Genomic DNA, 26,602 nt, shown 5'->3' on the forward strand with positions numbered 1-26,602 from the left:
ATTCTTCTTAACTGAACCGGACTTGTTTTTACACAATGTTTACACATATGATTGGGAAAAACTGAAAACTGTATTGGTCATTCATTTTAGTGATGCATATTACTAAAACTATACCAAATAATTTTTTACTGGACTTTGAACTATGTCAAGCAACCTTGGGAATGACTGCATACAGTGAACTGTTTTTACATCAACATCATTTGGTTTCTGGCGGATAGCTGTTTCATTTGCAATCATACCACATCTTTATATATATTACTTTAAATGTTGTAAACATATACCCTTTCATCCATGACATTAATGTTATTCCTTTAAAAATATAGGTGCTTATTCCTGACAAATTAACTGTTGGTATTGATAATCTAATGATAAATAGTAATCCAGGGGACATAACTACAGATCTTAAAATTTGAGACAATAATCGATTTTCCTCAATTCAAAAGAAATCATCAATTGCATATACCACAGTGAAATTGTATTTCAACCAGTATTTAACTGTTTCAATTATTTCGAACCCACTGGTCAAATAAACATATTCATGACAGTTTTTTACCACAATTGTTTACAAGATCTATTTTGACAGATAAAAGGGGAGATAACCACAGATTAAATCTTCTATCAAAACTTGTATTGACTGGCAGGGAAAGAAAACCAAAGACGTATATATTCAAAAGAAATACTTTCTTAAAATAATGCATATAAAACGGTCTTAATTTACAAAACAAAACATTTCAACAACTTTAAAAGCACTATTCCTTCAGTTTTGTATGAACAAATTTGGTATTATACATGTCAAAATAAAAAGGTTACTAATAATAGATACCAATTGTGGTATCTTCTATATTCATCTCTGGGCATCATAATAACTGAATAATTACACAATAAAAATGCATATTTTTAAATTGTAGTTTATTATGTTGAACACTGGTTTTATTGACCATATGTAACATGAAAAAGATACAGCAGTTTTGTCTGGGTCATCTCAAAAGTTTAAATGATTTGTTAATGAGGCTAGTAATGTCAATAATGCATTTATATCATTTTTTATAAATAAAACATTTTAGAGAAAAAGTTCAAAAACAGAAGGGTAGAGATTATTTGGAAAATGAAATTACATTTTGAGATGATCCCTGATGAAATTATACCCTGAATTGTCATGGCGAATTCAATGATAGATTTAATCCTAATACAATTATAATCATTCCATGATACAACTTTAATATAATGGCATCACAGACTCAAAATTGGACAAATAAAATATTTCATGAAGTTGTTTAAGATTCAACAAATTCAATACAAAAGCTGCAAGAAAAGTACATGTCTAAATTTTAAGAGTTTTAGCAATTTTTTTTGAAGTTGTGATTGATTTATTTCACCAGAGTTGAGTACTTTTAAGAAATTTTTTCCTTTACATACATCGTAAAATTTGTTTAAAAAAAAATGACAGTTTAAATAATTTTTAAAGTTAACGAGCAAGAAAACACAAGAACAGTTCTCAAATTCTACATTTCCTAATCAATCTATATACTGAGTATTTATTTAGTCTTCAATGAAGGGCTAATAATCCAACAATTACTTAATCATATGTTTAAAAGAACGCATTTTTAGTGCCAAAAATAAGTTTAAAATAGCATCAATCCTTTCTTGCAGAAGCAAATTATGAATACTTCAGACATACTTTGATATTACAAAACTTTCCAGTATTAATTTATATCATGTTAGAAGATTTTCCTTCCTAAATATTGAAGAAAAACTTATAAAAAATGAAGTAAAAGTAAATATTTCATTACATTTATAACTTTAAAATCAACATGTTTGATTAAAACTTTTGGAATAGGAATAACATGTGCTAGTATCAACCTGATACGACCTTAGTTTAATTCTCTAAGGAAGATGTTTTACCACTGAAAATAATATAGTCATCTTTCATGAGAAATATAATGTTAAAATTACTGATTTTTTTAATGGAAACTTATTCTTACGCTGTCTTTACTTGGTTATGGTAACACAATAATCCAGTTAAACAACCCTTATATTTGAGGACTTCTAAAATCCTCACGAAACTAAGAGTGTTGCTAAATAGGTCTAATTTAAACTACCCTCAATCTTTGAAACAATTTAACCTTCCAAAAGACGAAAACTACATTGAAACGAAGGTTAAAATGTTCCATTACAGAGTTAAGTTTCTCTATGTATTGTATTTTATTTTTATCATAATTTCCAGAGACAAATGAATCTATATAAATTGTTAACTTAAAATTCAAATCGTTCATTGTATGACAACGTAACTTCTTAAAAGATTAATTAGAAAGAAAACACTTTACACAAATAAAAAATAGCACCAGTAAAATGTGTAGACCAGGGTTAACATAAAAACAATCGGTTCCTTTGAATTCAAAATTAAAACGGTTCTTTGTACAGAGATAAAACTTGTTATTTCAGATGAAAATAGGTTAAATCTATTCCCTTACACATGTGTTGTATAAAATGAATAACATGATAGTTGGACTAGGTTTTACAAGTTCAAACAACTCAACAATCAATGCCATAAACACAACCAGAATGGATTATCATGTATGTATGTAAGCACAATTACTTTTATGGCAGATTTTCGAAAAAAAATTATTACTTAAGGAATCCTTTTTTCAAACTGAGTTGGGTTTTTTCCTTTACTTCTCTCAAATTTGATTTAAATAAACTAATTCACTGAGATTCCAAAATGTAACTATATAATCAGTAAAAATTAATATAATTTTGTTCAGTTCAGATTTTCCTGTGTTTCATAGAATAACCGTATTTTTTTTAAGTAACCTTGCTTACAGACATACAAACAACCATGATTTACATAAAACAAAAAATTCATAACTTAAAACACAGTAAAAGTGTACGCATAATTTAAAACAACATAATGACAGTAATTCCATGAGGATGGTTAAAGTTCTGTGCTTTTAATATACATGATATTTTACTGAGGGCCGTCACAAAATGTACCTCAGAATGGCAGAATGTCATTGAAGAGGGGAGCTCATCTATTGGTATTATAAAGCTCCGCTGGTCAGATTTGAAATTTAGAGAACTTGTGGTTAAAAAAAAATATTTCTACTAAATAGCCGTATTTTAGATATTATTAAAATCACTTTGTAACTGAAAGTCAATTTAAAACAACAAAAATTTATAAATGGCAGCATTTGCAATATCAATTGTGTTATGGTACAAACATTCTGCCCTCTTGGTACAATTTGCTAGCGCCCTGATATGTAACCCGTAAACTGAATCCATAAATAATCCACTGGCATGGTTGATAATGGCCCCACCTGGTGGTTAAACCCTGAGTCACAGCTCTTTACAGTCTTTATACAAATATACACCACTATGTACACATTATACAATAAATTACGTATTATATTTAATCATTCTTAGTCACTTTAGCAATAATTCGACCATCCCATAAGGGTAAAATTTCAGAGTCATTTTTAATTTCTTCATACACTGCTCCCTCCTCACCAAATTCATTGCTTTTCTTCTTGAAGAAATATCTGTAAATAAAAAAATTCAAAACTTTAGCGTGTTACTTAAAATAAAAAATAAAACATGACTACTTAAATCAAAGCTTTTTTGTGAAAATAGACAACTTCCACATAGTATATGTAAATTTAATAAATCAAGTATTTAAATATCCCCTCCTTTCTAGCTTTGTCAAGTGTATTTTTGACTTGCAAGTTTCAATTTTCTTTTGTTATATTTCCCCTCTCTTACAAACAATCTTCGGATGTATGTATTACACCAAGATCTTTTTTAAATTGATATTCTAATGTATTATTGTCTCCTAGTCGTCCAATAAGATGTTTGAACTGAGCTAGAGTTGCATGATCTAATGTACCTATAGTTCGCCATTCATCTAACATTTGAACTAAGTAACATTATGATCCTTACCTATAGTTTCCTGTTCTTCCAATCAGATGTTTGAACTGAGCTAGAGTTACATTATGACCAGGTACTGTTATTTTGTATGGTATAGGTTCCTGGCAGAAATAATATCCTATCACGATTTCTTCACCAGTAGAACCTGAGGTATTAGCACTGCTGTTAGGAGACTTCTTCTTTTTACTGAAATAAAAACATAACATTATAAATATATTAATTAGTGCTTGTCGTTTGTTTATGTGTTACATATTTGTTTTTAGTTAATTTTTTGTACATAAATAAGGCTGTTAGTTTTCTCGTTTGAATTATTTTACATTGTCATTTCGGGGCCTTTTATAGCTGACTATGTGGTATGGGCTTTGCTCATTGTTGAAGGCTGTACGGTGACCTATAGTTGTTAATTTCTGTGTCATTTTGGTCTCTTGTGGACAGTTGTCTCATTGGCAATCATACCACATCTTCTTTTTTAATATTAAAATAATAACTAACATGTGAATCAAATTCAACTGACAAGACTGCTTCTGTATGTTAACATGGATGAAGTTACCAAGGGAGATAATAGCAAGCTTTTAGTCCTTACAATTTGAGTTGTCTCCCATGAGTGGTTTACTTAATGTTTACAATTTGAAGGAAAGTCTGTAATGTATTTTAAGTTTGATCTAAAAATTTGATTGAATTTTGATCATCTTAAATTTCTTGGAGATATTTCTTATGGTCTCTTTTATCATTTTACAGATGTCAAACAATCTTTAATAACCATTTAACAAGTAAAATACACAGGAAAATAGAGCTATTATGTCAAGTTTCGGTAATAACAACTTTTTCCCTGTTTATATGTAAGAACATTCCTGAGACAATACTTACTCTACAGCAGTAGTATCAAATGACATGTCTAAATCACATGGAACAGTTCTGGTTGTAGGTAGAGGTTTCATGTTACCCTGGGATATTGTATTTGGTTTCTTTTCCTTAGCAGCTGGAATACCACCAAAAGACCTACAATTATACAATTTACAATGATTACTGGGAATACCACTGAAAGACCTACAATTATACAATTTACAATGATTACTGGGAATACCACCAAAAGACCTACAAATATACAATTTACAATGATTACTGGGAATACCACCAAAAGACCTACAATTATACAATTTACAATGATTACTGGGAATACCACTGAAAGACCTACAATTATACAATTTACAATGATTACTGGGAATACCACCGAAAGACCTACAATTATACAATTTACAATGATTACTGGGAATACCACCAAAAGACCTACAATTATACAATTTACAATGATTACTGGGAATACCACTGAAAGACCTACAATTATACAATTTACAATGATTACTGGGAATACCACCGAAAGACCTACAATTATACAATTTACAATGATTACTGGGAATACCACCAAAAGACCTACAATTATACAATTTACAATGATTACTGGGAATACCACTGAAAGACCTACAATTATACAATTTACAATGATTACTGGGAATACCACTGAAAGACCTACAATTATACAATTTACAATGATTACTGGGAATACCACCAAAAGACCTACAATTATACAATTTACAATGATTACTGGGAATAAAACTGAAAGACCTACAATTATACAATTCACAATGACTACTGTCTCAAATATTTGCAGCACAGGTAAAATAACACAACATACAGGAATTTCACATTTATTTTACTCTAACTGCAGATTAATCATTTTTATGATTTCAATTATTATCAAAGTTTGTATGTTTGTTCCGTCGATACAGATGAATCACAAATTTGAATGTTTAACAATTTCAATTATTTTCAAAGGTTGTATGTATGCAGACATTTGCCAAACTATGAAATCAAATATCCCTAAAAATCATCAGGCTAAAAAAATTAAATTCTGTTATTAATCTGTTAATTTCAAAATCTCATGAAAATGCATCATCTAAATGAGACAACATACTTAGATTTGACTGGGGGAACGGCGCGAGATTCTTCTAGCCGACGCTTGGCTTCCTCCAGCTGTACAGTTGTACTTGTTGGTTGGAGGATTGGCATGGATGGATCCTGCATAAACGGCTGTGACGGCATAGCTCCTGGTGGAGGTGGTGCACTCATCATAGCGCTACGATCCACTGAAGTAGAACGACTTGCTCCATGACCTGATTTCTTTGATCTGTAAAGGAAAGTCATAGGTAATTAATAACTGTTTAATTATCTGTATGAAATCTCATTGGAACATTAACTTTTAATACACACTCTGTCAAATAATTTTTCACTTACTGTAAAAAAAAGTAATTAATTAATTTAAAAATCTTCATATTTTTTTTTTCGAAAGGATTTTCTATTTATCTGTCAAGCCATTACCTGCTGACAGAGTATTTATTCTACCAAACAATCATCAATTACAAATTCTGAATATTTAAGTATATATTTAAGGAGAATTGTATTTTTGATATTTTTTATTTCATGGTTTTTACTTATTTAATATTCAAAGTTAAGCAAAACACATCTTGATTGTCCATTCAAATCAGAACACATCTTGATGGTCCATTCATATCAGAACACATCTTGATGGTCCATTCATATCATCAAAATCCATAAATAAAATCTAACTTATCAACAATACTGAATCAATGTACAAATCAACGGAATTTCAAAGTTTTTCTAACAATGTTAAAAGCTGATCCTACATAATATGAGCCAATATCTTACTTTTATTCCTTTTTCAATATCTATTTCAAATTATTTTTACTTTCACCTAATCACACTTAAAGCCAATACCGTTTGAATAAAAAATACATTATCAAGAATCTGCAATAAAACACAATTTTAGATTGGCAATGATTTTTGTGCTTTATAAAGTGCACAAACTTTTATACAATTAATTAAGGTTATTTATTTAATGGTTTGTACAAGGTTACCTTATATGCATTCAAAGGTTTGTAAATTAGATAGATTTTTTTGTAATACATTTTTTTAAAAGGTTTTAATTCAAATAATGTACTGGCAATCTGATTTGAGTTTGAAGTGATATGGAGATTGAACTTGTTATTGGACAACATCCCTATCTATTGTTACATGCATACTTACATTTGTTTCCTGGGAGCAGGCGTGGAAGAAGCAGTAGAGCGAACACGTTTCTGTGATGAGGCTTTATCAGAATCTGCAGTGTTGGTACCACCCATACGATCACTGTCCATCATCCAATTAAGGACCCTGGATAAAAGATAGATTGTATTACTCTTAATTAAGGACCCTTGATAAAAGAGATTGTATAACTCTTAACTGGACATTAAGGACCCTGGATAAAAGATAGATTGTATTACTCATAACTGGACATTAACACTAGCAATACATGTCCATAATTATATGAATGTGTTAAAAATGAAAATTTCTCAATTCACTGAAATGATACAAAAATCTTAGACTATTATGCATAAACTATTCTCAGTCAATCATATGTTAAGACATATCTTAAGCTGATAACAATTTAAGTAATAGTTATATTTTCAGGAGGTTTATTATTTAAATGGATTTTATACAATGGATTAGTTGCATTTTGTATAATAGCACAAAAATAGTAATTTAAACTTAGCAGCTGGTACAACAATAATTAGGTCAAATCAATATTCCAAATTGGAGGGGGAAAATGTGTGTACCTCCAAAAATAATTTCTCTGGTAAAGGACCAAGTACACTTAGTGCATTAATATTACATTGCCTTCGGTACATAATAACAGCTTGAAATAATCACAAATTATTCACTTTAATCTTTTAACATACTTATAAAAAAAAACTTCAAACAATTGCATGACTCAACACACCTTCTAATTTAATGCCACGATTAAAGGGAAATAACTCCTTTGAGATCTGAAGAGTACAACCATACATGCAAAAACAATTTACATGTGGTATAAAATGTTTGTTTTTTCTTTAAAGAACAGATCAGGCTTTGAAATAACTTTTTGAGATGTAATTACATTGAATTTATTATATAACAAACATACAGAATACAATGGCCAACTGTGTCTCTCTGTTTTAATTTTAATTATATCTGGCAGATAGAAGGGTGGAGTATTTGCTCTGGTTAAACATATATCATATCAAACTTGAACAAGGATGTACAGATGCACCTAGTGATATATAAATATCAGCTATCATACTAGATCAGTTAATGGAAAAATGTCTACAAGGGAGAAATTTAGAAGGCATTGTCTCTTACATACTTCTTCAGTACAACTAAAGGCAATACCAGAGATCTCTTTACGAATTTATCGTTTATTAGCTTTTCTTTGAGAGGCAAAGTTTTATATTTTTTGCAACAATTCCAATTTAAAAAAAAGCAAAACTAGGGATTTTTTTTTAGTTTTAATTTTTAAACATTTTATCTTATTTTGATATAATTACATAATAAAAATATATTTCGCTTTTTGAAATGAAACTTTCCACTTCTTTTTTATATATACATTAAAACTTTCAAAACAGACAGATTTTTTTCTGATGTTTACAATGTTGAATCAATGCTAACTAACCCCTTTGATATCAACCTTCCTCCTTTATTACCATATAATACAAATTGGAAGCTTGTCTGATCAGCAATTCTCTTTAATTAATAAATAATGGTCTCTGAGGGATATTCATATTGTTAACAAATATATAAAATATTCTCTTTGATGACACACTGGATTACAGGTTTAATATTTAATGTTATTTTTTTCATTCCTCTCTGTTGGTCAAAAGATTATAATTACACATCAAAAGCATTTTATTCATTAACTTTTAACAGTCAGTTTAAACTCCTATTCATTGTAGTATTGATTTTTTGGGATGCTTAGAAGATCAAAGAGTCAAGACATGTGTGCACCTCTAATTAGAAATATTGTTATTTTGATTTGGTTGAGCCAATAAAAAGTTGTCAGCTGTGGCCATGTCAGTATATATCATGACCAAGGTGTTACAGCTTTCATTAGACTTGTTTGAAGCCCTACCATGGGATTTCATGTAAAGCTGCTTCTTCCCTCTTTGATGTTAGTTTAAATTTCATTCTGGGCCACTATGAAAGCAAATAAGAACTAATCAGAGATTTTCTTCCATAACATCTGTCCCTTGACTTTTGTAAAACTTATTTTCTATGAGATCTTTGTGATATGACTAATGGCCCTGTATTATGGATCAATGTTTTCCTTGTTTTATCTCTCAACTTCAAAGGGACATTTAAAACCTTAAAGGCATCTTATTTTCTTACTGCAATTTTTTTATTCTTTTTGTTATAAAATAAACCACATTGGGAGCTCACATGTTCTGTGAGCAGACTTAATTATCATGATGCAAATCTCTGTAGCAGTGGAATTTTTTTACAAAGAAAAATGTTTTTAAAAGAACAGACAACCATAAAAAAATAACCTTTAACTATGTAAACAAATCCTTCACAGTTTTACACCTTTTTCTACCTTTGACTTTTTCATAGGTGAATTAATTATAATGTTACAAGTTTTAAAACGATTTCATTTTGTAAACATTATTTAGAAGATTTCTTTGATTTTAATCAGCCATCGATGTTAAATGTACCTTCTTCACAGTCTTGTAAAGTAATTACATGGCTTTCAAAAGCTAAAAAACATGTCTTTTTTTCCAATGAATAATAGTACACACTTTCTTGTAATCAATATCCCTAACTTATCAAATTTATTCAAGTTTAAGATCAAAGCCGATTTTCGTCATTTGTAAATTTGCACATTATATAATTTGATCACTCCGCCGGTTCAATTATACATAGAAATGTAACATTGGTGATTGATTTCTCTATTTGATCACGCGACAAAACACCTTTCAGATCACTGATCATAATGTTAATTCAGAAGAGTATAATGGCTAAAAACAAAACACCCTATAGAGTAGCGGCATTAAAAATTAAAAATCCTTTTGGAATAAACACATCCATTTTAACGAACTCAATAGGAATATTAAAGTACCAGGTTTAGTTTAATACAAGGTTAGACTTCCCTTTCATCCTAAAACTTCTATAAATATGCATGATGCACCTATTGATTAACGAAAAAACTTCACTTAGATTTTTTCCCAAGATCAAAGAGCTCTGTCAACTTTGATGGAAATAAAAGAGAGCTTCACAAAGAGCTGTTAAAATCAAGCAACAGATGTAGAGAATAGCCAAAATAAACATCAAAACTTGCAAGGCTTTTTTTCAGTTTTTGATACATGGCAATTTTTGAAATTCAATATCTAACATTTACAGTTCAGAGATAAAAGAACTCTGTCAATTTATTCAATTTTTCCACATCAGTGAATAATATTACAGTCATACAAACTAAGGTTAAAAATTCACCTAAACCTCTTGCACAAATAGTTTAAATCTAATACAAAAGTTTTATATAAATATAGTTTAAAGCAATGTGCCCTGCGTTCAAAATTTTAACATACTTTTCTTACTGCACAGACAAAGGTAATATTAAAATGTGAAGGTTGTCAACTAAAGGAAAAATTACACCTTTTCTCTATTTTACAAGAAAAGATTTTTTTAACCAATATTAGTCAAAAACTGCATGAATATAAACCCCTTCTTCATGAAGACAAAGGATGACAATAAAAACAAGTAATTTTTTCTCAAGTCTCAGGTCAAACACCACTAAATTAATCACAGGCAAAAAGTGTTTCACCGGATGACATATTTAACATGTTTTATAATTTCGTCCTTCTAACGCTGTTTGATCTCACTTTATGCACTTACACTTTATAAATAGCTGTTGAGAAAATAACTTTGATAATAGTATCATATTCTGACCCTATTTCTCAATCATATTATGTAGCTCAATTTATAAAGTGCCCTAATTTTCTGTACAATGTAAGTCAAGTTTTTCGTGAACTAACTCCCAGTTTAACCATGAAAGAACAAATCAAATGGATAAAGTGGCTCCTTTGAGGCTAAGTGTTGAAGGCCTCAATAAGACTTTGAGACAAGGAACAGCATACTTTGCTTTTTTGTATGTGTTTTTTTGCTATGTATGTGCTGATTCAATATGATGGAATGGATGGATACCCCATATCCTTTTTTTTTCTATTACACCATCTTCTTATTTTACCACATTTCAGTTAGTGCTAACAATGGTCCAAACTATTCATATTAAAATTTGATCCTTCAAACCCTTAAACATTATAAGACTACTTACTTTTCCGATGAAGGATCTTTCATGTTTGGCATCGAAGGTATGGAATCAATCATACTAACACCACTATCAAATTTACTTTCAGTGTCAGAATGTTTACGACTGCCTCGTCCTTTATCGTTTCCTACATAAACCTTTTGAGCGTCACTTTCTATTTTACACCGAGACTCTTTTGTATGATGATGATGGTGATGATGATGTATATGACGATGAGTTTCAATGGCTTTTTCGTCTCCCATTCCACTATCGAAAGATGAATGATAATCAGGCCGTTTTTTATGATGAAGTGTCCGTGAAGCTGACGGCAAGGATTGCATTTTTTTATTTCTATCAGGGGACTTTGGTTTTGTATTTGGAGGACTATGTCTCCCAGGCGACAGACTGGGCGTTTGTTGTGCTGAACTTTCCCATATCCGAGAACAATGTTCCTCTAATATAGAATCAGCATTCTCCTCGTCTATCACAGTAGAAGTCATTAAAGGTAGCACTGAACCGGAGGTAGTGTTATTGTTTTGTGAAAAGGATGATGTCATTGACCTGTTACCAGGATTGTCTATATCACTCTAAAAAAAAACAAAAAAAATACATGTACAATTCTATCAAAATTTGTGCTAAGTTCAAATTTACCTTTTCATGTAGAAAAAAACAGAGGTAAACTTTATATTTATTGCATACACTAGCATATTTCTTTGTCTATCAGTCACGACATCTCAACTGCACATTAATGCAGCGGTGTTCGACCTTCATGAACTTGTACAAATGCACTTACCGTACATATTGGGGGGGTAAAAAAAAGATTAAAAGGATGAGCAAGTCAAATAAATGTCTGATCCATAATAAAAACATCTATGAAGGTAGAACACATGTTCGGTTTTGATGTCCCAAAAATATGTGTTGAAATTAATCCGTATTTAAATATTGATTTTTCACCTTTTTGTATTTCTTGAGCAAACAATATAGCCGTAAGGGCTCCACGTTTTCAAATAGCCTCTTGTTCTCCATCTATTAATGAGAATTTGACCAAACCCATCTACAAATGACTATTTCTATTTTATATGCGATATCATTTCTCAATATAATTTGCCGATTGAATGTTGAGTACTGACACAGCCGTTTAGTATTACAGTAGTACGCCAACATCAAACGAAGTATTGATCGGCTGGATATTAGTAACATTTGTCAACCTTCTAATTCAAACAATTTGTAAACAGCTAAATATCATTAAATGGTGAAAAATTGCAGATTTTGCACGTCAATTCAACAATATTGTATTACTTAAATGCAAATTTAACAATCAAATATTATCAATGCAAATTAATGTGAATTAATTCACCCAATAAAACATTAAGTAGAAATGATTACATTAAATAACAATGCAGTTAACATGCACTATTACATAGAAGATTAAAAGTACGTTTATTCCCTGTAGAATACATCACAGTTATCCAACCCCTAAAGATAGCAATACATGTACATGTAATCAGTAACAGCAGGTGCCCTTTGATGTTTTACATGCAATCTCCAATAACAAGTCACACTATTCCCATCACTCTTTGATGTTTAAATAATTTTACTAAGGCCAAATAAGGCATTCTACAAAAGCTGTTAAAACTATAATGAGTTAAACAGCCAGCAAGAGTTTATGAGTTTTATTTTTATATAATAACTGAACCCTGGCTTAGAAATACATTAATTCCCTGTAACAGTTTCAGTGTGGTATCACAATGACATTAACTTGTGTTTACACACACACACATATAAAGCTTGATCTAAATAAGTACCTCATCTAAAACTCTGCTCATGTTAGCTCTTATCCTTTCATCATTTTCCTGTTTTTGTTCAACCTTCTTTAATCTGTCTATTAATACTTCTGCGAAAGCTTTAGGATCAGTTTCTGCTATGTTTCGATCTTTAGGCGGGCGATTTGTTCTCTGATAAATAAAAGGAGAGGTTACAGAATATTAAAAGACTAGAAAGACAGTGTTTTAGAAAGACCTCAGGCTTCTTATTAAACAAAGAAGAGGTACAGAAGTAAGCAATTTGATAATTGGGCTATGCATATTTATCTAAAAAATCAAAGGTCTTAAAAATTGAGTTTTTCTTTTCAATGTAAATGCGAGCACTACAGACAATGCTGTTACCCTATCTGAACCATCAGAAAAACATTTAGACTGAAAAAAAAATAATCAACTTCTTAGCAGTGCTCTGCATCAATTTGATGTTGGGAAATTATTTGAAGTACTGTCAAAGCTACACTTATCAAACTTGAAACACAAAGGAAAAAGAAAGGATGTCCCCTGTTGAATTGTTCCTTTCATCTACAATAATGTATACAAGTGTACTTCTCTCTATTTATATAGGTGCTTATTGTGGACTGATATCGGAAACATCCTTCCAATTATTACATCTAACAGTACCCTTCTTGTAATTGTGTCAAAAGAGAAACATCCTTTCAATTATTACATCTAACAGTACCCTTCTTGTAATTGTGTCAAAAGAGAAACATCCTTTCAATTATTACATCTAACAGTACCCTTCTTGTAATTGTGTCAAAAGAGAAACATCCTTTCAATTATTACATCTAACAGTACCCTTCTTGTAATTGTGTCAAAAGAGAAATCGTACATTTCTTCTTTGAGGAAATGTTAACATAGATTTTTAAAGTCTATTAGAAAGCATTAATTTTCGATTTAACTCTTTTGTTTGACATAAATAGAGAAAAGGATTAAGTATGGAATCTTTACCTATTAAGGCAGGTAATACATGAGGGTAATACATTTACAGAAATAAAAGGCTGATTGAAGTATGAGTATTGAATCTTTGCCTATTTAGGCAGGTAATACCTAAGGGTAATACACTTACAGGAATAAAAAGCTGATTGAAGTACGAGTATGGAATCTTTGCCTATTTAGGCAGGTAATACCTTAGACAGCCTAAGACTTACAGGAATAAAAGGCTGATTGAAGTACGAGTATGGAATCTTTGCCTATTTAGGCAGGTAATACCTTAGACAGCCTAAGACTTACAGGAATAAAAGGCTGATTGAAGTACGAGTATGGAATCTTTGCCTATTAAGGCAGGTAATACCTTAGACAGCCTAAGACTTACAGGAATAAAAAGCTGATTGAAAAATGAGTATGGAATCTTTGCCTATTAAGGCAGGTAATACCTTATAGACAGCCTAAGACTTACAGGAATAAAAGGCTGATTGAAGTTACTTTCTTTATTTTGTTCTGCTTTCAGTCTGAGTTTTCTTCTCATTCTCTTGTGTTTATATAAATCCCCATCTCTGGAAAAGACATTTAATTTATCATTAACATTCAGGTTTCTACATTTGATGATCTACACATTTTTCTCTCTAACCTTAGGATTTCCTTTGATAAACTATCATCTATTTGTCAAAATTTAAATGGTTATTGCCAACAGCAGAGGATTACATAATGACCACAAAGTACAAAAGAAAACTACAATGTAATCTTATTATATACAAAGTCAGATAATTAGTTGTCATTGATGTAAAGATCAAAGGCAATCACAGATAACACATTACCTACATGTTTTAAAATCGCTTTTATTTGCAATGTTTCTTGGTAATTATAGAATTTTTCATCACAAGCCATCAGACTATGGTAAAAGGATCTTGATCTTCTAACATCAAAGAATCTTTTTTACAGCTATCAATTGATTAAATGAGTCACTTTTATGTGCCCACTTCTACTTTAATTAATAGAAAAACAAGTCAAAGAGTTTGATAATGTATTAATGAAGAGTCTTCAAGTGTTCTTTGTCTCCTACAGTAATCACACAATTCATTTCATCCAGACACAAAACAAATAAACTTTCATCAGAATCAAGTTCTCCCCCCCCCCCCCCCCAACACACAAAGAGTAAGCAGAAATATTTACAGGTCAAAAATCAAAACAGTAGTGATGCAACATATAAATCAGGGCTTTTTTTCATAAAAAAAGACTAATTGAAGTGTCTATAAAATTCATCAACTAAAAACCTTACAGATGTTTTTATAAGAATGCTTCGTAAAAACAATTCTTAAAAATCTTTTCATAACTTTACTATAATCCAGTAAAGTATAATGCATAATGTTTACAAATATACTTTAACATGTTTTCTTTCAATCCATCAAAAGAAAGTGTATTTTGTAGTATAATGTTGAAGAGGGCACTTTATATGTGTAGCTATATCGGATTATATAATGTTAGACAATGTGGAAACCATTCAGACAAAATGTGTCAATAATCACTAAAATAAACCACTTATCACACATAAGACCATTCATTTATAGAACAGAAAACGGAGAAATACCAAAACTGTGTAAGAATAGAAAAGAAGAGATGTTTGTCTAATGAGGTTACTTATAAGACCTGCTGAATTACCCCAGTCTTTCATGATGCCTTAATATTCTTCATAATTTTTTTATATATTTGATGCATTTTTTTTCTTTTTATTTTAGGTAGCATTTGCTTTGGGTTTTTAAATTATCTATTTTATTTTGATACCACTTGAATATCTTACAAATGTTAAACTGGGTTATTTGGAAATTGTTTATTCTTCTTCAAGTCTGGATGAAGTAATTATGATAACCTATTTTATGATTGATTGACCTATTTACATGTAAAAGCGGCTAAGCTATATTCAAATGATTGATTGATTTTTGTTTTTGTTGAATATCCAGTGGCAAATACATTATGTATCATCATACACTCTATAAGACTAAAGGCAAGTCAATATCTTTGAAGAGAGCTGTTAAAGTCACTATTAATATCCTTGTCCAGAACAAACCTGGAAATCTAGATCCATAGGGACAGCAGACCCATATGGTTATTAAATATAAAAGTCCATTTAGATATTAATCCTGCAGTCTCTGAAACTTGACAATCCCTTTGTTTAATCTGGCCATTTGATGATTTTTTACAGTGGTTGAATCAAAGGATTGCTTGTCTATAATGAGATAACACTGAATTTACCCTCTAGTGCTAATATCAATTATCAGATTGTTTAAAGAGCCATCTTCAAAGGACAGCACTGATTGGACACTTTATGTCCTATAGATCAAAGAGTTCAAATGATCCTGATAAAAGTTCCATTAAGTGAACATATACTCTAAAATGAATTTTGGGTTGTACATTAGAAAATTAAATGTAAAAAATATTTATGACATCTTTTTACTCTTTTGATCTCCATTTAAAAACAGGTATATATTTAAGTTTCACACAATATTGCTTTTAAAGATTTAAAATAGAAGTAAGTATTTAAATTTTAATAAAACTTCTACAAAACACTCTTTGATCACACAGAAAGATTTTGCAAATTAAAATTTTACAAAAATTAAACCAGTACAAACAAATAGAGATACAAGAGTAACAAAAGTTGATTTGATTTTTCCACACTGTCGACCATAAGGATCAAAAGTCGTTATATTTTTGTTTTGTCTGCGTATTTTTGTGTAGTTAAATCCTATATAAGGCTTGGTTTCACCTCTATACTAAGCTTAGTTTTGAAGTCAATCAACACAAAGGCTGTAGCTCACTGTATAAGGATTGTAAATTATGGTGAATTTCCACCTGATAGATCAAAGACTAGACTTCAATGAGGAATGACCATTACCTATGGTTTAATGGCTGAGCTTTACAGCTAACTACACAAGATATGTTATAAGAAGTACACATAAAGATTGCTTCTTTGTCAACAGATTTAAAACAATTTTATTAAATGTGAAGTTACCAGAATATTAAGTTTCCCTTTAATTTGTAGTAAAATAAAACGGGAGAATTAAAGAGCACATACAGTTTCAAAGAAAAATATTATATCATCAAAAATGACAAGAACGGGCACGAAAAGCTTTCATCAAAAGATATTTTCGGGCACGAAAAGTGTTCATCAAAAGATATTTTCAAGTGATTTCTGTGAATCAAGTATGTTTAATCTATCACACAAACAGGAAATCAAAGCCACGACAAAGTTTTTATATTAGAAAATGTACCGCAATTCAGATTAGACTTTAAAATGGGAACAATAAGATATTAAATATGGTGTATGGTGTACATTGTAATATTGTATACAATGTTGACAAGTTGGGGTCAAAGTGAATGTAAATAAAGAAAATTACAGGGTGCATAATGTTAACTTCTTAAAGACTTTGGATGACATCTAGGTCATTTCTTTTAATAACATATTCAATATTCTGAGTCCAACCTAGAACAGGTGTACCTGTAAGCTTACAGAAAACATTAAGTATTAAAATAGGGAGATGTGGTACGATTGTCAATGAGACAGCTATCCACAACAGTCAAAGAACTAGGATGCATACAACTATAGGTCATCTTACAGCCTTCAACAATAAGCAAAACTCAAAATGCATTAAAGTAAAAAAGCCCTGACATAACAAATTGTCAAACAATTTAAAAAGAACCAACAGGCTTTAATACAGAATAGGGCTGGGTTAAATATGTTTACCTCAAAATAAAAATAGAAATCTACTTACAAAAAAAACAATGCATCAAACTTTGTCCTCTATGAAATATTATGTTACATGGAGATCTTAATCAAGTTTTTCATTTCAAAATTGTTAAGTTTACCACTTTTTAAATGTGTACAAAATTCATAAAAGTTGTTATGGCAAATTTGGAATTGATGCAACTGAAAAATATACTGATGATCAAAAATGTTAAACATGAAATAGATGTAGCTGTATTAAAAGCATTTTCAACATACCATTACCATAATAAAACAAGACAGCCCACTTACAAACTGTATATACACAATATATCGTCTTCAAACATGGTCATTCATTTTTTTTTTAAATACCCTAAAAGTTACAAAAGTTGTTAATAGACATGGGATTTCCACTAATTCCAAAAAGTAAAATGTGCTTTACAGATACCCCCCATGGATTGTTTGTACTGATTACCAGTTTACAACCTATCAAATGCTTCAAAAACTGTGCAGATACAACTAACAATGACATGCAGAAATATTACATGTAAAAAGCCAGAAATGAGAACATAGTCCAAGGTCAACATCAACAACACATTAAAGGCAATGATGTAGTCAATGTAAAGGAATTTATCTTGGTCACCTGGTTTTATGTTCAACTTGATCATTTTAACCTGTATTGCTTAATCTGTTTAAACAGACTTGTAAAGCATGGATTTGACATGATATTTTAATCTTTTAATTGGGATAGAAATCATTATTTATGAATTTAAATGATACACTTCCAACATATGCCACACAAGGATCATCCTTTCAGCCATTTGTTTTTAACAGATGTTTTATCTGAATTACATCAATCAGTCAAAGCATAGAGGTATTCATCTATGGTCAAAAATTAGCTTCTACTGTTTTAGAGGTGTTTCTAGGTAACTTTTTTCGCCAATTCTTAGTTAACTAATACATGTTTCAACCCTACATTTGCTGAAATTGATAATGTCTAATTTCCGAGCTGTTTACTGGTTTATAGAAGAAACAACTACACAGGAATATCTGCAAAAACAGTATTCTTTAAAAACTTTTTACAAATTTACAAATTTAATAACTATCTTTGTTAATCTGGTATTTTTGTTTGAGGTTTCAGGTCAAGGACACTTACATTTTGCAAGTAATAGAAATAGTTAAAAATACCCATAGTCCAGTGAGAAAAAAATGATGAAATACATTCACAACAGTAGGTTGAAAATAAAGCAAATCAAAGGCTAACAAATAAAAATTCTTGGAAAAAAAAACAGTTTTCAGGTAACAAAATATAAGGATGATATGTGCATTCATTTTTACAAATAATAGGTTTTTGTGAAATGGTAAAATGTCTTGATTCCAGAGTTATCCCTCATGTTAAGGATTTACAAATTTCACTACCACCTTCTTTTTGCCAAAGTTGTAAAGACATTTTGTTCTATTGATCTCTCAGTCAACAATAAATCTGATTGAGGCTAGGACATTTCACTTTGCTCCTTTTATTGTTAAAGTCATCATGACAGTATGTAGGAAATATCTTTCTGTACTGACCCTCACCTTCTCAGTTTTGCAGCAAGATAATGTGAGACAAATAATTATATTCACCTGTTTGTAACTAAAATGTTAATAATTTGAAGGTCTACCATTTCCAAATGAATTTCTGTTGTGAGTAACTACATGTATGTTGGTCATGAAGATTACTACTATCATTTTACCACAATAATAACAAATATACAAGAACACCTACATGTACTACAGACAAATAATATCCAACATGGACACAAAACATGAAGATGACGATGACTTACATGCTACTATCTGTCTGGGAACGAGTGTCGTCAGTTAATGCATCGCTGGCGCTGGAAATGCTCTGGATCTCGCTGTCTTGGAGAGAGGTAGGAGCATAGGATTGGTAGGTATGTGGTATTGAGGGTACCCTTGGAACCGATGGATATGAAAAACTGTAACATAGCAACATAAATAAACAAAATAAAAACATAGAAGCATAATTAGATAATGCAGGCTACATGCAGCAGGTTTTATTGTAACTACAAGATGTAATAGCTTGTATTTATCAAGATAACAAAAGAAATCACATGCAAATTGATAAAAAAAAATATTTTTATTGTGTATATATCATATTTAGATAAAAAAAAAAGTTCCTGCAAAAATACCCTATATAAACATATCATCTTTTTTACTTATTTTCTTAATTGTACTACAATACAATGGTTCAAAACATGTCCAACTTAATATTGATGAATCCTAAAGAAATGGGTAGTCCAAAATAGACACAAGTTATCAATACTTTTTTATAGCCTATATATAGCTATAATACAATGAGGTGAAAGCATTTATTCTGAAGACTAAAACAGGCAAGAGTCTGGCTAGCAGCTGGTTATGGAAACCCCTAGTGAAGTGTATTTCTGAATTTTATCAAACACAGAAAAAAGTAATTGCTGGAATAATTAAACAATCTTTCTAACTTTTACGGTTTAAGATTGATTAACAACAATGCAAAATGTTAACATGTACGTCCAGAAAATGTGTAGCATTCCTCCTCCTCCATGTTTATGTAGGTAGGAGAATGGATGCACATGAGTGATTTTCCTATCTTATGTGGAGAATGTGACCTGACTCACCTTGGTCATTATACAACTGTGTTAAATGCCCTTTGTTCCTAAGTAATGTGGAATTTTAAGAATAGCCTGCCCATCATAAAGTCACTGGCTTGGTATAAATTAATGTGAATTACTGAATAAGAATAAAAAGGTCCACAATCTGATTACTTTTACAATATGTCATTAGCTTTTGCTTAACTATGACTTTAATGAATGTATTCAGTGTCATTTCCCACCTAGAATGATAGACCTTTATCATTTTACCCCCAAAAAAGGCATGATGAAATTATTTTATCATAGATTTGATGACCCAGTTCATACATTTTCAGGGGTCGAAATTAGCGCTGTCCGGTAGTCAGAGACCAGTAGAATTTGCGAAGGACTAGTAGATATTGTTAGCTGGTGGTCCAGCGGACCAGTAGAAATTAGTGGATAAAAATCACTGATTGCATCAATCACGGTTTGATTACAAAAAAAATTACCTGTGAAATAATATAATAAGGTATTTGGGGTACTAATTAGTATAACAATTGATCAAGTTAATTAATATCTCAGGTAAGCTTCTTTGACAACAACACAAAATACGAAAATTTTTGGAAGAAGTTAAACCCCCGGACAAAAAAATGAAAATTCGAGACATTCAAAAGGAAGATCGGAATAGAGTTTTATGAAATTAACAAAAGGAAATGTGAATATCAAAAATCCTGGGGGAAAAAAATCGTGAATGGTTAAAACATATAGTCGATTGCAATGTTATAAATTGTATAAAATGTGAAAAATTTGCAGTGACAGACCTAGATAAGAAATGTATTTTTGCAACGGGATCTTCAAATTTTAAGTTATATTCTGTACTATCTCTGACATGAGCAATCAGAACAGCCCAAAAAATCTATGGGAATAAAGGATAGGAAAGCACTTTTTGTCTATCATATATATGTAAAAGAAAAAGAAAATTAAGTGTTTGTCAAATGAATGACATTTTTGCAGGACCAGTTGATTTGGAGCCGGACCGGTAGATTTTTCAGTCCACTGGTCCGGCTGGCCAGTACACACAAAAGCTTAAATTCGAACCCTGCATTTTTTACTTATACATTGTACATATGATAAAGTTAGACTGTTTTTTCAGCTAACCACATTAGAATATGCAAATTCTGTAACATCCTTCGAACCATTGAAAAGTTATAGGGTGGTCTAGTTGTGAAGGAACCTAAATCTACCTGCTAAAAAATCTAACTTATTTTCTTAATAATATCCTATGTTGTAGAGTACAAATCAAACTTATGATAGTTACAAAACAAATTCTACTTAATACCTACAAACAAACTTATTTTATTTATCATATCCTATAATATTGTAGAGTACAAATCAAAGGCTTCGGACACATGAAATTATTAAAGGTGTTAGTCTCAATTTTACAAAACAAATTCCCCACAAGACCTGTCACTATCACCTGTATACATGTAGGTCATATTGGTCATTAATAACTGGGTCAACAAAATATTATGCTTGAAAACATTAAAATTTAATAAAACCTTAGTATTTCATTCCAAATTTATTACTGTAGATCTTGTGTAATTAAACAAAGCTCATCCAAATGGGACAAAATTGTTAGTTTACTAACAAATGTATGTAATCTTATCCTAAACTAATTATGTTTGCCCTAAATGTACCAAATATTTGAAGATGAAAGCATTCACACAACAATCTTCTTACATTTATGACCTACTTCTATATATATATCACAACTACAGAGGTAACAGGTTATCTTTTTGTTGAAAATTTTGCACTAAAATCTTTCAGAAAGGCAGTTGAGGATTTCTTTGTTGTTTAAAATTCAATAGGTGTGTTCAAGTTTCAATGAGGCTGAATATCCATTACATTCAATGTTTTTTTTTCTTTTTTTGGAAATGTACATTTGTATATAAATTACTTTGTTACTTTATACATGTGCACATATTTGGTGATTCAAGAATTATTCAGAAATTACTTTTTTAAGAATTTGGATAAAAATTGCTATACATATTTGGTGTAAGTGTAAGTACATTTACTTTGGCCAAATAAAAATAAATGTGTTTTTCCTCCTTAAAATTGTAGTTTGTAGGATGGTAATTAGATATTTTTTTATTTGGCTCATTTCAACTCGAGTATACTATACAGGCCTAGGGACCGTCTCCAATTTAGTTAATATACATACTTCACTATCACTGTGCCAATAAAACCCTATAAGGATAGTCATTTTGAGGAAACAAAATATTGTAGATAGGGAAACCATAAACACTAGTATTTTATATTTTGAACTTTAAGTAGTTCCCACTTTTTATTTTAAACAAAAGAATTGAAGGCCATTCAGACATTTATATGTGGACTTCTTCACCAGGGTCTGTAGAGTAACCTTCACCTTAAATTCAATAAGCTAAAGACTAAGCACAACATAGTGTACTTACTTAAATGGTTCATTCACAACTCTCTTCACACAGGTTTTAGAAGCACTGGGTGGACCATCCATATCACAACATGACACATTATTAAGTTCCTGATCTTCCAAAAGAGTAGGAAGAGGCCCTGAAACTGGACGTACACTATTTGAACCACTAGTACTAGTACTTTTTGGACTTCTTTCACCTTCCTTTTGAATATATTGAACAAAAAGATCACTTTTAAGGAATAATGGATATGTATTTTTACGCATATGTTCCTCTACCTCCATCTGAGCCTTGTCAAATATCCCCTGACCAGCCGCAAAAGTTCTTTTTTGAAGTTTTTCATGAATATAATGCCTAGTCAGTTCTGAGATGCATGGTAACTTATCAGTTTTTATATACTTTTTATGAATAGCTCGGATTATGCTTTGTATATTAGCTACATCATCTGGAGGTTTTCTCTTTAATCCTTCACATGCAAAATAAAAATCCACAGAATAACATTTAAAATCCTCGTTTTCTAAAAACTGTTTAAATAAATGGACACCATCTCTGTCTTCTAACAGATAACTCAAGTTCTCAGCCCATTTCATGTACGGCGGTGTACTATTCTCAGTAAAAGGAGGAGAATTGGACACACTCCCTTCTGGTTCAAAACCAAGGGGGGCTGTCATATCCTCGTCGTCTACACAACAACTTTGGTTAGATATGAGAGACTTGTCTTTCATAGACCGTCTTGGTGTAGCAGCAGGTGAATGTGTAGTTATATCACGATTTGATCCACCACTCTTACACGATTTGTTACTTTTATGAGATTCACTACTTTTTGTTGATAATCCGCCGTTTGACTGAATCTCATTTTCTTCACCTGGCACGGGTGGCCGTGGAGCAGTCTCTGTAAAATTACTACCTCCACTCTCTGAGAGAAACTGGCACACCCTGCTAGATGTCATGTTGCTTGATACAACCCAGCTTTGGGTTTCTGTCAGCTCATCTGAAAATGAAACATGACTTTTAAAAACTGTTACTTTTAAACATCTCAAGAACAGAATTCACACTGAAGTTTAAAGAAAGTAAAATCAATTTAAGATTGAATAATTTTGATGGTGTTTATTGCCTATTGAGACCAATTTCTAGTGTACATGTATATTATGCATAACACATTGATGATACTGCCAAAAGTGCATTTTACGTTCATGCAAAATTATACTCTAACCAGCTTTTATCATCCTAAATCAATAAAGGACAACCTAGAATCTTAATCAATGAAGTGTTTCATGGGTCAGAAGAAATGCAGAATGCACTGACATGTATAAAACGATTCAGTGTTTAGATGTTTATCAGTGTCTGTGAACTGTGAAGTATTTTTCTAATAGCACAAATCAACAATTCTTTTCCACACAATTGGCAACAACTTCTATTATCTATTGAAGATTTATCTTTTGATCATTAACTGCAGAACATTTAACATGCTTTTTTCTATAATGGTGCCATGTCTTTTAAACATTACTATAGAACATTTGAAGTGCTCTTTCTTAGATGGTGCCATATCTCCTTATCATTTATGCAGAACTCTGGGTTATTTTTTCTCTCTTGTTTGTCATACAAGCAAATACTCATTACCTGTTCAGTATTGAGGTTCAGTTTTCACCAAAATCTTTTCCAACTACTTGTTGGAATACAAATATTTCTGTGTCTTAACAAAGTTTAGAAAAAACTAATGTAATCCAAATAAAATATTACAAGTCTGTGGCTTCAACGGTGTAGATAAAGATGCACTAGTACTCTGCCCTTTTTCTAATCAGAACTCCATCAATATACAAAATGTATTATGAACTCTGAACAAAAATAGTGTTAAACTGGATAAAATGTTATGTTTATAATCATATGCTTTCTACTCGTTATCTGTTTGTCAACAATAGAGGAATCAGCCTGCAGGTACATGTAAGTAAAACTCATATTTGAAACCTTTTGAAAATCAATGGGAATGATATTTTACGGAAAAAATGATTAAAAAAATAAACAACATAGGACAAGTAATACCGTTACAGGTAAGATAATGTTGTATTGTGTCAGGGGTGTCTAAGTTTAGTTAACAGTAGTGTATAACACCACCATGAGAAAAACAAAATGTAGTTCAATGGTATGCAACTAATGCAAGGGTTTATAGTTTATACACAATGTACTAATGTCAAATACCTCAATCAATTTAACAACTGGACGATTTAATGTGATGTATAAACTTAAAACATACATTTCAGCTGATTAATGGCTAAGAAGTTATTTTCAACCGTCTTGATATTAGAAGCAAGATACAATCCTAACAGTAAAGACAAGAGGCGGCCATTATGATAAGTCTTGGGGTACTTAAAAGGGGACATAATTTATGTGTTTAATTATACATCTGGCATCTAAAACAACATGTATCGACTGTTAAAGTGCACAATTACATATCTAATGACTAAACAGAAATGATGGAAACAAAATCAAGACTTACTTTCATCAACTAACGACATCAGAACAAAGTATTATTGGGAAACAATGGCTAAATTGCATTGCTATTCTGAAGCGTTCGCGCACCTGTCGAAAACGGTCACTGAAACACCAGATATTAAAAAACACCACAGTTAAATCCCAAATGAAATTGCACGCAGCAATTAATGTGTGTTAAGGAAGTGTGTTTAATCCTCAAATGAAATAATTTCACTAAAAACACAACCGAGTTATCTCCTCATAACATCCCACGAAACAAAATGGCCCCTTTCAAAAGCTGTGTTTATACGACATGGTGATATGAAATTTAGCAGATGGTGTACACTTCGAAACATACCTTAATAAAATGTTTCAATTCGTGTGCATGTCGGTCAAATCAGATGCTACAATATTAATTTCAAAAGTTTGAATCTTCAAACATCAAAAGCCATGCCTGCCGCCGACTATCCTAATACAAAGTGACGTCACAGTTCTTTTGAAGAACCGCACCAATCACAGACGAGATAAAATCAACATTCACAAAAATGTTGTGGATTAGTCTAACATGTGGGTAAATCAATGTTAATGCGATTAACATTACAATTAAAATATAATTATCTATTGTGTTTTGTTGGCATTTTTTTTATTTGATCAACACTATATTTGCACCTGATATATAAAATAAGTAGATTTTATTTACAATAGCATCCTAAAGATATGACCAACTAAACATGAGCCCCCTCAAATATATACAAATGGGAAAAGCTTCCGATAGCAACAAAAGTTAGGAGAGAATGGACTCTTAGAAGTAAATTCGTGCTGTGCTGAAGCTGTTCGGGATACCTTCGATAAAATGATGAAAGTTTACAATGGAATAGCATATTGCTGAGAAATATTACATAATCTTTTTGTAAATACAACACACCAAAATAACACGCGGGGTATTATATTAGTCTTTCATCTTCTTCAGATAATTTACATTTGCCCCTATAAATTACATCGGCGTGCCTTAGGCGATATGTGATGGTCAATGTATTACACTAGTGTTATAAATCTATAACTTTGTACGTGAAAAGGTTGGTAGGAAGAGAGGTAACGGTGAAATAAGATTATTATTTAAAAAAGTATATATATAGTTACATTTTTTCCTTCTGTTAAAATGTTGACACTGTGGTTCAGAACTAACCAGGGTTTGAAAGAAAGACATTATGAAGAACTTGTTAATCCAATCAGTACGATTCACAAAACATAATTACACGAACGAATTAATTATTTTAATTGTTACGTATGTTCAGGTAAACATCAAAGGAACCGATCGCCTTTGTTCTCTTTGTGGGATAATTACGGATTCGTCGATATCACCTATCTTGTTATGATCAATTCACTTGTTTTCCTACAGAGAACTAGTAACTTAATATTTTTAATTCGTTTTATCCCAAACACACTTTTTATAACTTTAAAGTAGATTTATCAAGCGGCGCTTAAAGGAAATTCAAAGAAATTAGAGT

General features: G+C 31.0%; 1 protein-coding gene across 1 annotated transcript; it reads right to left on the reverse strand.

The window, feature by feature from the left end:
• Positions 1–664: 664 nt before the first annotated feature.
• On the reverse strand, positions 665–26,316 carry LOC143046269 (axin-1-like). The gene is made up of 11 exons (XM_076219349.1): positions 26,235–26,316; positions 22,647–23,616; positions 19,390–19,542; positions 14,306–14,402; positions 12,895–13,044; positions 11,117–11,676; positions 7,024–7,149; positions 5,894–6,106; positions 4,789–4,920; positions 3,934–4,107; positions 665–3,536 (listed from the first exon to the last, which is right to left on the reverse strand). The coding sequence occupies exons 1-11, from the start codon at positions 26,299–26,301 to the stop codon at positions 3,407–3,409; spliced, it is 2,772 nt and encodes a 923-aa protein (XP_076075464.1). The 5' UTR covers positions 26,302–26,316; the 3' UTR covers positions 665–3,406.
• Positions 26,317–26,602: the final 286 nt, after the last annotated feature.

Source organism: Mytilus galloprovincialis, chromosome 9 (assembly GCF_965363235.1).
Source record: "Mytilus galloprovincialis chromosome 9, xbMytGall1.hap1.1, whole genome shotgun sequence".
In the NCBI taxonomy this organism is placed as follows: Eukaryota; Metazoa; Mollusca; class Bivalvia; order Mytilida; family Mytilidae; genus Mytilus; species Mytilus galloprovincialis.

What these genes read in the sequence shown, in the direction of transcription:
- LOC143046269 (XM_076219349.1), bottom strand. Translation starts at nt 26,301, where the DNA reads ATGTCTTTCTTTCAAACCCTGGTTAGTTCTGAACCACAGTGTCAACAT. An exon ending in TCCCAGACAGATAGTAGCAT is followed by an intron (nt 14,403 to 19,389) that starts GTAAGTCATCGT and finishes TGTCTTTTCCAG; the next exon opens with AGATGGGGATTTATATAAAC. An exon ending in GTTCCCCCAGTCAAATCTAA is followed by an intron (nt 4,921 to 5,893) that starts GTATGTTGTCTC and finishes GTATAATTGTAG; the next exon opens with GTCTTTTGGTGGTATTCCAG.